This window comes from Harpia harpyja, chromosome 12 (genome assembly GCF_026419915.1).
Source record: "Harpia harpyja isolate bHarHar1 chromosome 12, bHarHar1 primary haplotype, whole genome shotgun sequence".
Lineage (NCBI taxonomy): Eukaryota > Metazoa > Chordata > Aves > Accipitriformes > Accipitridae > Harpia > Harpia harpyja.
This window is the reverse complement of record NC_068951.1, coordinates 18,393,564-18,409,885: the sequence shown is the minus strand read 5'-3', so window position 1 is coordinate 18,409,885 and position 16,322 is coordinate 18,393,564. Positions and strand designations below refer to the sequence as shown.

The 16,322-nt window shown below is 39.4% G+C and overlaps 1 protein-coding gene across 3 annotated transcripts in view; it reads left to right on the top strand.

The window, feature by feature from the left end:
- WDR33 (WD repeat domain 33) overlaps positions 1-16,322 on the top strand; it is a 71,042-nt gene that overhangs the window by 47,329 nt on the left and 7,391 nt on the right. The window contains exons 8-19 of one of the 3 annotated variants that reach the window (XM_052803897.1): positions 3,924-4,050; positions 4,628-4,782; positions 4,913-4,991; positions 5,503-5,613; positions 6,431-6,525; positions 6,761-6,769; positions 7,424-7,510; positions 7,761-7,900; positions 8,270-8,422; positions 8,777-9,826; positions 14,589-14,691; positions 14,968-15,430. In XM_052803897.1, the coding sequence (XP_052659857.1) occupies positions 3,924-4,050; positions 4,628-4,782; positions 4,913-4,991; positions 5,503-5,613; positions 6,431-6,525; positions 6,761-6,769; positions 7,424-7,510; positions 7,761-7,900; positions 8,270-8,422; positions 8,777-9,826; positions 14,589-14,691; positions 14,968-15,430 (2,572 nt within the window). Of the gene's footprint in view, positions 1-3,923; positions 4,051-4,627; positions 4,783-4,912; positions 4,992-5,502; positions 5,614-6,430; positions 6,526-6,760; positions 6,802-7,423; positions 7,511-7,760; positions 7,901-8,269; positions 8,423-8,776; positions 9,827-14,588; positions 14,692-14,967; positions 15,431-16,322 lie in introns of those variants that run through there. The other 2 variants (XR_008237533.1, XR_008237534.1) reach the window with 2 other exon arrangements.

Here is a 16,322-nt window from a genome sequence, read left to right as displayed (position 1 = left end):
CACTAAGTCATGTATGCATAAATTAGAGTGAGAGCGGAAAAAAATGAAGTCCTTAATTTATGTGTACTTTTCCAGACTTGAGACATGCTGGATTTGATCAAACTCTATTACACATAATCTAATTATAGCTTGTTATGCCTTTCACCAGCCAGTGTTTCTGTTGAGTGTTTTTTTTAAAGAACAACCCTTCAAATAAGTGGGCTCAAGTATTAACAATCAGTATTTTAATTAACAGGGTTGTGACTGCAGTCAGTTCAAAAATTTATTGCGCATATGAAAAGTATTATTAGATAAATACTTTTGTATTTGAACTTTTTAAAGAATTTTAAATTTATTTTTTCTGCAGATTTTTTTAAAAGGTTAGAGGAAGTTGTAGTAAGTAAAACTGACAAGCATTAGTATATTGTTTTATGCTCAGAGATTAACTCATGATTTTAAATGAGTTCAGTTTATCAAAAATCTTTACCTTCAGCCTTTCATTTCAGTTTGTTTATAGGCTGTCCATTGCCATGACTTCTAAACAATTCACACATTTCAATTCATTTATCCGTAAAGCACTCCCCCAAGATAGGGAAATGATATAACGTCTATGCCTTTTACAGACAGGGGCTCAGGGGGCAGAAAGTGTACAAGTGTTGTTCAGAGAAGAATTCCCATCCTGGCTGTCCTAGGTCACAGAGACATATGTGTGACTGTTGAAGTTACTGAGCAAAAGCTGTTTAGAGTCAGCAAATAAGGAATGTAAACTACAGAGATTTGCATGAATTAAGGTTTTTCCAGTGTGGTGCTTGGTGACAGGGGTTCTGTACCAGAGGAGAGTCCAGTTCCCAGGTCTTAGCCTAGAACTAAAACCAGAAAACAGCTACAAAGTAAAATCTACCAGGCTTCTTTTTCTCTGGAGTTTTATTTAAAATGTATTTTCTGCCTTGTCTGTCTCATTACAGATAGTAGTATGTATATTTATCAGCAGAAAGAAGGAAAAGCAATACACAGTGTCAATTGCTCCAATTAAAAAAAGAGAAGAAATTTTAAAAAGGTCTGATTAGATTATGCTGTTCAGTTATCTTATGTAATTCTGAGTTCATCCCTTGGGAATAGTTTATTTAAAGCATATTTGTTGTAGGAAAGAATTTATTTTCTGTCCAGAAAGCTTCATTGCACTAGGAACCTAGAGCTAAGCATATATGATGATCCCATTTAGTGCAGAACTTTGTCAAGAGATGCCCGTCTTGAGGGCAGGATAGATCTTTTTGATTAGAGTACAAAGGAGGGTCAAGTTTTCCCCCACTATTGCCGCAGTCCAGAGCACACTGGTTAAAAGATTGCTCTCTGCAGGAAATGCCAGTTATCTATCTTTATAATGGTTATGGTTTTAAATAGGATAAGTTTCTTCTGATCCCTATGGTCAATTTTAATGTGCCGATGATGGTCAAAAGCCTGCTGATAAGTACTTAATGATTTACCTGCTCTGGTTCCAAGTTCTGAGCATCCTGGCATTTTTTACTACCTTTCAGCTTTGTGGTCTGGGGCTAGTGGGTAGTGACTATCAAACCTGGCTTATGAGAAGCCCATCAGCCCGGTGCTGTCCTGTCACTGTCGCTCCCTTTTGAAGGCTTTTAGAGGATTGGTGCTTCGGTTGCTCTGTTTAAGAGTGTGGCTCTGAACTTGGAACTGGATTGTCTGCTCTGCACCTTTTTTCCCTCAGGGTACATATTTGGGCTGGTTTAACTCAGGTTAGGTCTCCAGAGAAAATCGTAGAAACATAGAATGGTTTGGGTTGGAAGGGACCTTAAAGATCATCTGAAAAAAAGCCTAAATCAGGCCTTGCACAGGATGAGCTGTCATCCAGAGATAGCCTTTCACCAGCATAGCTCATTTTCTGGATGCAGTCTTACCAACCAAACAGAGTAGCCCTTTGTCTCTCAGTGCTCTTCTGTTACTAATTGTCTTTATTCCAGGAGCAGGAAGGCCAATGTAATTCCAGTCAGTGTGAGTAGGTTTTTTTATGGGTTTGCTGGGCTTTGTTTTTTTCATATTTGTGGTAGTACTCAAGTATCCTAGTCTGAACACATTTTCATACGGTTCAACGAGTTATTAACTGTAATGGAACGTTTCTTAATAAGGGCCTATTGTTGCTCTTGAATTAAAATCCTCTGTCTTTCCCTGGGGGCTGCAGGATAGCAAGTAACTACAGAATATCATCAGCAGAAAATCTGCAAGCGTGAATTGCCTTCCACTATGGAGGAAGAGTGCTTTCTCTCTTACTACTAGCCGAATCGTTCCTCCCAAGTAAACACTCGGAAGCAAGGTTTGCTCAGCATTCAGCTTCATGTTTTAGTTGAGAGAGAGAGATTTAGTCAGAGCACATCTAGACAGACAGTGCCTTTCATTTCTTTCTGGACTAGAAGAGCCAGAGAGAAGGGAAACACTACATCTTAAAGTGCCCCTCTGTTGGGAGGACAGACCACCAGAGTGGTTGCTTGTGAGCACATCTATAGTCTTTGCAATTTGAGGATCCTGCTCTTCCCTGAGACCCCACATATTCCAAGGGCAGTTCTGCCTGCTATGGCTGGGGGAGGAGAGTTGGGTTCCTTCATCCATATCATCAGTCAGTCCTTAAAGTTGTTCCCCATATACTTACCAAAGCTGTATTCATTTCTTCTTGGGTGAAGAATCTCTTCTTTGTCTGTCCTTTTCTCCAGGGAAGAGGCAAGTTGCACTCATTTGATGGAGAGTGCGCTCTATGTATTAACATTCTGCTTTTATTTTAAGATAGAAGCATATTGCTTATTCTAATTTTATTTTTCTGCAGCCTCAGGAAAATTTCAACTGATATTAATTTTTAATGTCTTGTCAAACTGAAGCCTATATTAAGACAGCTTTGCTGCTTGAAGTTAGGTGTTCCACCATGTAGCAAGGCAGTACTTGTGGGAGCTGTCTGACTTTGATGGGAACCCTTTGTCTTTCATGGAACATGCTACCATTCTTCCATACCATTTTACAACTTCAGTGCCTTTATGTTGCAGGCAGCCCTTCCTTTCTCATCTTGCTTTTTTCTTAGTTACTGCATGTTGCCTCATATTCTGGCATTGACTGTTAATGTTAGCTTTCCCTTGAAGTGGCCTGGCATGGAGAAAGATTGGAGAAAGAAATTATAGTTCATTATTTCTTCTCTAAATCCCTATAGTTCCGCTCAGAAACCTCATTTTATTGTGTAGCAGGAGCAAGCATTTCTTCTTGACAGGTTTTAGATCATCTGAGCAGCACTGATTCTCTGTCAAGGTCAGTCAGCCTGTTTAAAATGAAATGATACGACAGGGTTTTTCTCTCCTAACTCTTGAGCGTTAGAAAAACCTGAATCCCTCTGACCTGGTAAGAGGTAACATCTCATAAGATTTCTTTTCATCATATGCTAATTTAGTTTTCAGATATATAATTTAATTTTTTTGCTTATTTTCTGACAGAACAGCAAAAGGGTAGTACTGATAGGATAGGAACAAATGTATTTGTCTTTCATTTCTACAATATTTCATGGAAAGTGAAGTGTCAGAGTGTTATTTTCCCTTACCACCTCCATACAAACACTTCATCAGTGTTATGTTTAAAGTATTGTGTAATAGTGTAGGGCCAAAGCCTAAAGAAAAGTACCAGTTTGAGCAGAAACTTCTCGGAGAATTTTTGTTGAAGTGAGCTTGGTTTGAGGACATTATCCAAGAAGATGCTCCCAGTGATTAGTGGGAAGGAATGCAACCTAAATAACTCAGAAGAGTTTTTATTTAGTTTGATTTTATGTTTTGTGACCTGTGCTCTGTGATGTTTTTCATTCAGTTTTACATTACAGTTATAAGGTGTGCACCCTTCAATTTTTCAGTGTCTTTTCAGTGTCTGTGAAATCTCAAAATGAACATTTTTTATCTTAACAGGCCATGGTGCAGATGTGAAATGTGTTGACTGGCATCCAACAAAGGGACTAGTTGTTTCGGGAAGTAAAGATAGCCAACAGCCCATCAAGTTCTGGGATCCAAAGACTGGCCAGAGCCTTGCCACACTGTAAGTTCTTGCCCACAGACTTTGATTTGCTCAAATATAAGCTAACTTCATAAAATAATTTTTTTTTAATTCCCTTCTTAGCTTTTTGCCTCACATCTTTTCAGCTATACATGGTTGCTTCAAATATGAAGCTAGTGCTTTAGCTGTGCCAGAAAATCTAGAGGTTAGATGAAGTCAAGTCTACACTTGGAAAATTGTGACTTTAATACTCCTTACTTAAATTTGCTTTGTCCTTCTTCATAGACCTCCTAGTCACACAGTTCTCATTTGGAAAATAGAAATGAGACGTGGAAACACAAATGACATGTTTCATCTGGCTGATGAAAAATTCCTTATGCTGCAGTAGAAAGGTGCACAGTAACTGAATACTGTCTCAATGAGCACTACCATTTGCTCTGAAGCATGAAAGAACAGGATTAAGGCATAGGGCCTTTGCACAGAAAGCCACAGTATTCTGGTTTAGTAGCCTGAACTACTTTGTTATTGACCTGAATACTTGGGACTGGTAAATTACCACGTTTTGATTTGTCTGAGAAATCAGTATCTGGACAAACTGCCTGTCTTTCTCTGCTTGCAGGCATGCTCATAAAAACACAGTGATGGAGGTGAAACTGAATCTGAATGGCAACTGGCTGCTAACAGCTTCTCGTGACCATCTCTGTAAGCTCTTTGACATTCGTAATCTGAAAGAAGAGCTTCAGGTCTTCAGGGGTCATAAGAAGGAGGCCACAGGTCAGAATTTGTTATGTGGATATTTTATTAATAAGTTTGTATTAAAAATTAAAGTTTTTGAGATCCTGATTTCCATTCGTTAGAAATCCTGGCGTAATACTTTCTGATTGTGGCTTACTTTGTATTTCAGCTGTGGCCTGGCATCCTGTTCATGAAGGGCTGTTTGCCAGTGGAGGATCTGATGGTTCTTTGTTGTTCTGGCATGTTGGGTACGAGGCATTTTCATCAGTATATTGGAAAGATGTTGGTCACATGTGCAAGCTATTATACTAAACATAAAATTACTTTTCACCTTTGAATCTGTATTTAATGTGCACATTTATGGTATAGTTTTTCTCTATACCTGAGGAAGTTTGTGAATATGCTTCATTTATGAAGAAGTTTTCCTGTGCAGATGTATTTTAAAGGATACAACTGCTTGCACAGAAAATAGTCTTTTGTTGAGAGGGTGTTGAATGGTTGAAACTCCTAGTTTCTTAAAGCTTGTTCTGAGATTTTGTAGTTAGTTTCTTTCTAAATGTACAGTTAAAAATCCCTATGTTACTCAATTCCTTATTAAGAGCAACTAGGAACAATCAATTCACCCGACAGAAAAATAAGAGGCTTCAGCTTAGCAAAATACGGGGTAGAGGAAGAGGAACAACTGAATAGCAAAAGTTTTGTATTGTATCTGTAGCAGATATTCACCTGTGTGATGACTGATTTTTTTTGATGCATCAGGGTTGAGAAGGAGGTTGGTGGAATGGAAATGGCCCATGAGGGAATGATCTGGAGTCTGGCATGGCATCCACTTGGACACATTCTCTGTTCGGGCTCAAATGATCACACCAGGTATTTTCAAGTATTTAAAGAAAAGATCTAAGGGAACGTATGTACCTTTAGAAACTAGAAAGGTGCATGGCACCAGTGAACAAAGAATAGATTGGGATGATTCTGATACACAACCAATGGGCAAAGCAGAGAGACGAACTTACCTAAGTGGGAAGGCACTGACATTTTACATTAAAAGGTAGAGTCTAATCTCTTGTCCTTCATCTAAGGAAGCCTTAAAAGATACTGGGGTTTTGGGTTTGTGTGGGCTTTGAAATTTCCTGAAGAAATTTTCGAACAAGAATTGTTGTATTTTCTTGCTGAAGAAATATTCATATCTCCACAGCACTTTTTCCCTGCAGATTATCTGCTGGTCATGTCTGTCTCTTCACATTGCAAACATGTTTGGAGGCATATAGTTTGTGCTTTTAGGTTGAACATTCTGTAAACATGGAGCATTTTATAAATGGAGTAAATTTTTGTGTGTGGATGTGTGTGTTGATAAGTTTAGTTGTATAGGAAGAATATATTTGAATTGAGCGAAAAGTTTTTGGAATGGACTAGAAAGATACCTGTTCAGGATCTGATGTTGATGCCTTATACCACTTACACTTTGAAGTATCTTCTGAGTTGTAACTATTCAATATGGTAATTGTTGGTTTCTTATTTTTTGTTTGAACCTCACACCTAATGTTCAGAGCTAGCGCTGAACTTGATTTAGTAAGTGTTGAATCCTTATGTAATCAAGATAGCATGCTAAAAATTAAAGAATGAATTAGATTAAAAGTAGTTAATACTCTTGACCTTTTATTGAGATCATATAACTTCCTTTTGACAGCAAGTTTTGGACTAGAAATCGTCCTGGAGATAAAATGCGAGATCGTTACAACTTGAATCTGCTGCCTGGGATGTCAGAGGATGGTGTGGAATATGGTAAGGCAATTTCCCTCAATATGGAAGAAAGAGGGTTGGGGTCAGGAACAAGCCTAAGTTATTAGCTGACACTAGAGTGCAGCTTCTGGGTAAGATGGTGAAACAGTATTATAGCATTGGTGACTACCTAGACAAAGATTTTTTTTTTTTTTTTTTTTTTTTTACAAGGATGATTTTACTCTCCATGTTATCAGCGATCATCATTCCAACAATAACTTTTCTTTTGTTTCCACAGCTCCGGGAGGTAAGACCTGCTCTGTCAATCACAGGAAGGAGGTTTGGCTCTCCCTCTGGCAATATCTCCAGTTTACTTTTCTTCCTGAAAACCTCATGTGACTTCAAGATTTCCCACAGTCCTGAACTACAGCAGGAAAATCTTTCAAATTATTGAACTTGACTAAAATCTTAAAACTTTACCTGCCTCTTAAGGATTTATCTTGGTAATTTTAGGCTGCTCAGGGTTGCCCAGCTACATGGCATGCCTCAGCAACCTTTTCATCTCTGGGGTTTCATCTGTTTTTTCAGATTTTTGATTATTTGCTCTTTTGTGTTTGGGAATGTTAATTCAAATGCAGCACTTTAATCCAATTTAAGTTTTAAAATATATAGATTTGTTATAACAAAAATGGGAATGGGTATGGGTTATTATTTCCTTTTCTGAGCTTCTACCATAAATCTAACTTTCCTGAAAGGACATAGTTTCAGACCTTTTGGGGTGTATTTATAAATCTGAATTTGCAGTTCTTCTAATATCCTTTCATTAATGTATGGAATTAAAAGTGACCCACTAGTTGTGAAATATGTAATGATACCAATGGTAAAAGCATGTGAGAATCCAAAGGGATAAAATGATAATGTAAAGAAAAATGTTCCAAGTATAAATATTGTTTTTCTCTAGATGATCTGGAACCCAACAGCCTAGCAGTTATTCCTGGGATGGGCATACCTGAACAATTGAAAATAGCCATGGAGCAAGAGCAGATGGGTAAGTAGTAGCTATGGGGAAGCATTTTCCTGAGCCATCCAGATACTGTGTGACTTTTCTTTCATTCCTTTCATATATTTTGGTAGCACAGATGCTTTTTTCTAAAGTTCTGTATTGTGCGTGTTTCCCATGTAAAGAAGGAAGAGTTGAAAACCTCTTGGTCTCTTTTGCTAAATAAGCTGTAAAGAGAGTAACAGGATTTCTCTGTAAACCTGCATTGCTCTGACTGTTTGTATCCCTGGTGCTAAAGGGAAAGATGAGTCCAGCGATATTGAAATGACAATCCCAGGACTGGATTGGGGAATGGAGGAAGTAATGCAAAAGGACCAAAAGAAGGTGCCCCAGAAAAAAGTGCCCTATGCAAAACCAATACCAGCACAGTTTCAGCAGGTAAGTATCTGATACACAGTGAACAGGAGAACACCTTGTTATTTTCCCAACTTCAGAAAGTGTATGGCTGTTGAAATGTTTTGGATTTCCAGTATCAGCTCTTTTGTATCAACACCCAGTGCAAAATAATTTACCACAGTAGTTAGTTTAATTACTATTTAAGCATAAAATATTTGGTAAAATCCCATATATCTTGTATCTGTATCTGGAAAATGGGATGTTACAAGATATGGAAGTTTCATTCAGCATTGGTTTTAGCTTCTGAATATCCATACTACACAGCATTCCAGCATATCCTTTCCCAGTGCAGCAATATATTGCATAGATGTTGTTCCACAGAATTCATCTTGTGTTTACTATTCTTTGTAGGCATGGATGCAGAATAAAGTTCCTTTGCCTCCCCCACCTGAGCCATTGAATGATAGAAAGGAAGATATTAAGCTGGAGGAGAAAAAGAAGACACAGGCAGAGATTGAACAGGAAATGGCAGCACTTCAGTACACAAACCCACAACTCTTGGAGGTATGTATGTAAAGACAGGTATCGGCAAATTTGATTTAGTGCTCTGTGTGATATATTTGGACCTCAACACTAAAATTTGTAGCTTGGTTTTGCAGTACTGTTTTTACCTTTTTTCAAAAAACATCTAATTGAGCAGGATGTTGGACTTAATGCATGAAGCTATGAAACTTCAGTGAGGTCCCCATATTTCAGTTAACTAATACTGATCTATGGATCTTTTTAGTTGCATTTCTGTTAAGAGAAAAGCCCTAAATCTTTTTAAACTCCTGAGAAATGAGATGGTTGCTTCTGATTTTTAGTTGTTACATATACTTCTGTGCTTAATTGATTTTCTGGGTCTCTTTTTTTGGACAGCAATTGAAGATTGAGAGACTTGCACAAAAGCAAGCTGAGCAAGTGCAGCCGCCACCTCCAGGAGGCTCTCTTCATGGACCACAGCCTTTTCCAGGGCAAGGCCCAATGTCACAGATGCCTCAAGGATTTCAGCAGCCCCTTCCACCTCAGCAGATGCCAATGAATATGCCTCAGATGGGACCTCCTGGTCCACAAGGACAGTTCAGACCTCCAGGACCCCAAGGACAAATGGGACCTCAAGGTCCTCCATTACACCAAGGAGCTGCAGGTCCACAAGGGTTCCTGGGACCACAAGGACCTCCAGGACCCCAAGGGCCTCCACAAGGAATGCCACGGCCTCAGGACTTACATGGACATCAAGGAATGCAGAGACATCCTGGCCCTCATGGGCCAATGGGGCCTCCAGGTCCACAGGGTAATGCTGGCCCACAAGGCCACTTAGGACCACAGGGTCTACCTGGGTCTCAGACTCATTTAGGACCTCAGGGTCCACCTGGCCCACAAGGTCACTTGGGTCCTCAAGGTCCCCCTGGTGGTCAAGGAATGCAGGGGCCACCTGGTCCCCGAGGAATGCAAGGACCTCTTCCTCATGGCATGCAAGGAGCTCCAGGATCTCAAGGGATGCAGGGCCCTATATCTCAAGGGCCTTTGATGGGACTTAATCCAAGAGGGATGCAGGGTCCACCAGGACCCAGAGATAACCAGGGACCTACTCCACAAGGGATGATGATGGGTCATCCACAAGAAATGAGAGGTCCTCATATGCAAAGTGGTTTACTAGGACATGGTCCCCAGGAGATGAGGGGCCTCCAGGGACCCCCGCCTCAAGGTACAATGTTAGGACCACCACAAGAATTGCGTGGGCCACCAGGTCCACAAGGCCAGCAGGGACCTCCACAAGGCTCTTTAGTAGGGCCTCAAGGAAACATGCAAGGACCTCAGGGACAACCGAACCCTTCAAGGGGGCCGCACCCTTCCCAGGGCCCTCTGCCTTTCCAGCAGCAGAAAACGCCTCTGTTGGGTGACGGGCCTCGTCCCCCATTTAATCAGGTATGTGTCGGTCTGTATAACAAGAAGAGTGTTAAGAATGTAGGAATGGTAACATCACGGGGTAGAAATGCAAAGCAAGAGCTGAGAGTCTGGAGGTTTGGTATACTAGCAAGTCTGCGGCCTCAGGAAAACTTAAATGATAATGAAGAGAGTTATGTAGTTTGGAAACAGCAGAGGTAACTGTAGAAAAGGCTTTATTGGAAATACTGGTACAGAAATCAGTGTGCTATGAAAATATGTAACCTTAAGAGAAACTCTAGGTTTTTTTAATTTAAAGACACTGAACTGTCTTAAATGGGGAATTTCCTGGGGAGTAGGCAAGCACTAATAAAAGTTGAATTTAAGCGAACGGGACATAAGAAAACTCGTATGTATTAATTAAAGCAAGTTACTGCCAACTCTCAGTTGTCCAAGAGTAGTTAATCCGAACTATGGGATGAATTTACCATAGATGCTGACACACCTGGAATCAGCTTAGGTCAGGTTGAACTTACCAGTTCAAACTAAGCACACAGGAACGCAGCTATCCTGCTTCCTACCTTGGTATCGAAATCATTTAGCCACCTTTGTACTTTCTGGAGCACAAGTTAAGAGATTGGCATTGTACACCGTTAACTCGTTGCCGCACCATTTGCTGAGAAGCACAAGAGGGAGCACAGGTATCAGACAGGTTTGTGTAGGACTAGCCCAGGTCTGGCAGGGTGAGCACTGAGCTGGAACTGCTGAGCATGGCCTGGATGTGTGCTGACCGCTAATTAGATGTCCCTGTGCCATGGTGCCTTGGCACTCAGCTTCCGGAGGGTTCACCAGCTCAGCGATATACTTGGACTTAGCTGACCTGGAATACCAGAGAGGGTCGCTTACAGATGCACCAATCAATTCTGCAGGAATCGAGTCAGGTTTTGATTAAGTCTGCTTCAGTACCAGGTGCAACCTGCTCAGCCCTCTTCAGCATCTTTCGTAACGGGCTTGTTCTGTCTTCTGATCTACCACAGATAATGCAGAGCTTTCTGTATTTATTAGCTCTTACAAGTTCCTATTTCTATGGCACTGATTCTGTACTTAAAACTTCCCTTGATGGTCTTCAGCTTTAAGATTAATTTTGAAGGGGATGTTTGGAAAAAGATTCTATTTACTCCATTTTTTAAAAATGTGTCGGGTTTTTTAAACAGAATTAACTCTTTTAGACTTGCACTCAATAGTTTCTAGTTAAAGCTTTGGACAGGTGTGCATATAGTCCTTAGTGTGTAGTCCAGTACTAATCACAATGAGTGATAACGTGTTGAAATAAGCTTTAGCTCAGTGATTCCATTTTGGATTGCGGCAGAGTAGCCTACAAATTGTGGGTTTATTTGAATATTTTTTCCTTACAAATCAGCAGTAATTTCCTCCAGAAGTCTGTTAATGTGACACTAGTGCTGAGATTTCAAAAGCACTGAAGTTAACCAAACAAGAGTTGGTTCCACAGCTCTCTAAACTAGCATAGTGTTTTTCATTGCTATCCCAGGGAGACTAACTTTTCTGCTTTGAGAATAATTACCAAGCTTGTGTGTGTATAAAAGTTTGTATATGTTTACATATATGTGTAGGGCTGTCCTTGTCTGACTGATCCTGCTGTTAATAGTCCGGTCAGAAAGTTGCTTTTGACAGGTGGCAGGTTATTTTCAATGAATACTGCTGTCCTGAAGTCTTTTACAGATATTAAAAAAAGACAAAGCAAGGTATTTTTGACCATTTTTCCTTCCTTATGCAGCTTTAGTATGGTAATGCCTTCAAAAAATGAACAGATTTTAAAATTTGTAATCAGTTTTGGCTCCAGTTTGCTTCTTTGTAAATATGAATGTAATAGTAGTTCCTATTTTAAAAGGCCCTATCTGTGATTTTTTTGCACAATAGGCTTTAGCTTGTTTTGTTCTGAATTTGACGTTTATCTTCTGTAAACTTGTACAAATCACTTGCTTTCCTTTTCAGTAGCAGGAGTGTATGAATATATATCTGCTTTATCAAGGGCTTGTGACATTAATACTGAACACTTATACATATTTGTAAAGGTTAGTCTCCATATAAGGTACCACTATTACCTGCATCTGCTATACACTGGAAAGCAGAAGTTTACTGCAGAGTATGTGGGCGAGATGTACATCTCTTCCTGAATGTGAGATCTGCTACCTTCTGCAAACATGAAATGGAGTAGAGAATTGTTTATGAGAAGGGAATTGCCTGAGATATGATTGTCAAAATCTTATTCTGGAGATAGGCATGTTGATATTAAAATGCAGATGGATAAATAGAATAGTTGCACATTAGCAGGAGTACTTTGGAGCTCTTTTGCTATTGTTAATTTAGATTTGATCTTCTCACATTCCTTTTAGATGGATGTGCTGAATTTCATCTTACTGGTTGAGTGAGGTACGAATACTTCAGGCCAAGTCTCTTGTCCACATAGAGACAAACTTTATGAGTTTGTGCAGTATTTTAGAAGAAATGCAAATTTTTCTTATGGGTGAATACAAAGAATTCTTTTCCCCTTCAGTGCATAGTTTTAATTAATACAGATGGCTATCATAAAATGGCTATGCTGTTTGCGTACATAGGGCAGATATGCCCGTAACGTGGAGCAGTTGTGTTCTGCTGCATCAGCTTATCTGACTTGTGCAGAACCTCAACGCACGTTGGGGAATCCTTGAGCCGACGGTGGAGGCGGTATGAGGTGCTCCAGATGTACCTGCCTCAAGGTGCGGGATACGCAAGGCCATTTATAGCTTTTAGTACGGTACCTCCTTCTGAGCTGTACATATTTGTTTTTCAGTTTCAAGCCCACCTGGAATGTATTTTGAAATGAAAGGCATGTGAAAATGCAGTGTTAAAACTCTGTCTTCCTGTCTTGTCAAAGCATGATTTGTTTGGAATAGAGGTTTTTGCTAACTGCTTTGGAAACTCATTTAGTGAGTGCTAAAAACTCCTGCTTTGGTTAAACACTAGTGGCATAAATTTAAAAAGTTCAGTAAAGTTTATTGCAGGCAAGCATATGCTAAATATATGAGACATCACGGAACTCCAGCAAGGTTTTGGTCAAGAATGGCAGAAGCATGAGATAGCTGGATCTTACCTTGTCAGGGAATTTATTTGTTCTGGACTCAAGTCAACATTCAGTCACTAGGAAAGTATTTTGGGGTATTTTTAATAGGCATTGGACCAGGCCTTTTATTTTTTTTTCAAAGTCCTTACAAAATTACTCAATGCAAATGTGATGTTTGTAGTATATATTTGTGTGCTTTTTTTGTGTTTAGCACCTATATTGCAGTTGAAGATAAATGTTTTATTTAAAACCTGTATTTCAATATATGATTGGAAAAATATACAAAATAACTTGTTGCTTCTATGCAACCAGAAAAAAAAAAGGTAGTGTTTCTCACAAATAAATGTAAAGCATGAAAATTATTTAACTTTGATTCATGGAGAGATTAAGCAGTGTAATTAAGAATACAATGACAGTGATGGGAGTATAGGTTTTCAAGTATTCACAAACTATCTGCAGCCTGGAGGGTTTTTTACAAGCCAATATGAAAGCCAAATCTAAATCTTACATATTAGACGTGTCTAGGAAAAAAATACGTGTTTAGGGTTTCCTGGTATGGGTCTTGGGGGGATTTTTTTTTTTTTTGTGATGTCAACATAAAAAGGTTTTGTATACCAATCTTGCAAGTCTCAGCTCTGTCTTGTTTGCAGTGATACATTTTTATTATTGAACCTCATTGCTACAGTGTAAATTATGTACATGCTCCCTTTTAGTTCCAGTCAAGTACAAACCCCAAATGATGACTTTTTGCTGTTTAAAGGCAGAATCAGACAGTTCAACCACATTGTTTCCCAGCCAATGTTATCAAAGTGGGTCCAGTGTAAACGTAACTCTAGAAATCTTTCATGGGTCTGTGACAGTAGCTGAATTTAAAGAACATTATTTTATCCTTTAAAATTCATGAAGAGAGAAAATTATAAAAGACTTATATATACTTTATTTTTTCTTTGGGATCATATAACTTACACAAGCCTCTGCTCACTCTGCTGTTTCTGCTTGAGAAAAGCAGGTGACTGCAGCTTCTGCCTTTTGCTCTGTCATTGCTTAATAACCCATTAACCACTTGTCTGTTAGTGCTTAGCCAAGTATTAGCACTTTCTTTTGATCCTAGAATTAGAATTAAGAAAAACAAACTTTGTCAGCATGTTAAGAATGAAACTCATATATTTCCATGTTAACAGTTTACAAAGGTTTATAGGAGAGGCTCTCTTATGGCCCTGCTGTTGTTCCCCATCCTGACATTCTTGATATTTTTATTTTTTCATTGTTTTTTTGTTGTTGTTCATTTCCAAAGGAAGACTTTGGTCTATGCAGATCTTTAACTGCTTTTAAATCAGTACCTGATTTTTTTCAAACAAATATACACAGTTTCCTCATCTTCTCTAACAGGCAGCTAGAATATGAGCTTTATCATCAGTTGTTGTTTCAGGTAAAATGTTAGTCCTTGAAATGCTACGTTTCCTATAAAATGATGCGTTTCTTAGACAGTGACTGAAAAGCATTACTGATGTGAATGTTTGAAAATTAGGCTGAAACCACTAGAAAATCAGCTGTTTCTATTATAAGACCTGTGCAGATGCAGTCTTTACATAAAGAAAATTGTTTTGCCCCTTACAAAATGCTTAAAAGCAAAAATACTCACGCATGGCAATTCACGTGGCTTTTCTTATTATATGCTCATAGGATGGACAGAACCCAGGTCCTCCACCACTGATACCAGGACTGGGGCAGCAGGGAGGACAAGGTCGTATTGGCCCTCACAACCAAGGACCTGGTCTTAATAAAGGTAATTAAACATGTCTGTTCTTCTGTGAGTAATTCTTCTAAAAGAGGCTGTTCCAGTGCAGTGCCTCTAGACAGAAAAGGCTACAGCAGAGCACAGGGTCTTGGCTGAAAGGAAAGCTTCCATAGACTTGGGCTGGAATATAGAGGAAAAGTTTTCCCCCAAAAATTACTTAATGAGAGATGTATGGTGTATGCTTTGTAGAACTGTACGAACTAGAGCATCCTAGAGCGTTTTTAGAAAACGTTACAGAAATCTGCTATGATTTTTTCCCTCAAGGTGACTCCCGTGGTCCACCAAACCATCACATGGGCCCTCTCTCAGATAGAAGGCACGACCAGAACAGTGGTGGTCCTGATCATGGGCCTGAGAGAGGGTTGTTTCGAGGTGGCCAGGAGTGGGGTGATGGTAGAGACAGCAGGGGCATGCCAGATAGACGAGGACCTCACCCAGATTTCCATGATGACTTTGATCGACCAGATGACTTCCGTGACGACTTCCATCCAGATAAGAGATTTGGCCATCGATTACGGGAATTTGAGGGGAGAGGAGGCCCGCCACTGCAAGATGAAAAATGGAGACGAGGTGGACCTGGGCCTCCCTTTCCTCCTGATCACAGGGAATTTGAAGGAGGGGGTTCAAACCGTGGGCCTCCTGGTGCTTGGGAAGGACGGAGACCTTCAGATGATAGATATCCACGGGATCCTGAAGATGCACGGTTCCGAGGAAGAAGAGATGAGAGGTAAGAATAAATCTACTCATCTTTTGGGGGTTAAAGGGTAAATGGAGGGAGCTCTTTCTTCCTGGTTTCCTTTTCATTAAGGAGTCTATCTGTTTCAGATTTATAAACTGGAAACCAATAAGGAAATGAAAACTCTAATATACCTGAGTATAGAGTCCATAAAAATCATTCAGTAATAGAAGAAAACTTGAAAAATGGTCATTGTACACAGCAGCTTCCGTGTCTTTAAACAGTAAGTAAAGAGAAGGGAGGAAATTTGTAGAGAAGATCCAATGACACAGGATGAAGATTTGAGACCATTTTGATGAAAATTGAGAGGAAACTTGAAGGTTAAAGTGACAAACTTTTGAACACTAGAAGTGGATTTTGAGACTTTGTCTCCAGTCACAAAATACAGCATGACTGTAGAGACTGTAGAATGAGATGTAATATACTTGTAAGGAGCAGGAACAGTCATCCTACTATCAAATATAAGGGGCAGAGCTACAGCATCTGTTGGACTGTTGAGACTATCTTCTCATGTTTTGGCTTGTAGAAATTTTATTTCTCTTTCTGACATTTCTTAATGCCAAGCGAAGAACTCAAAAATAATCTAATTTACAGCAATGTCCATGTCATTGCTCACAATTTCCAAATAAATCACAAAGGGATAAATTTGCTTCTAGTTACCAATGTAAATATGGAAGAATTACGCTAAGTCAGCAAGATTAATTGTCATCGAAATTGCTCCAGATTTATGCTAGTTTAACTGAGTTAAATTTGGCTTCCATGGTCTAAGCCTCTCACTGACCACCAACTCTATATGTATAAGAACGTGTACTTGTACAAATATATTGTGGTCTCCACATAATGTGAATTTTGTGTGTTTTAGTTGCCTTTTTAATCATTTTCT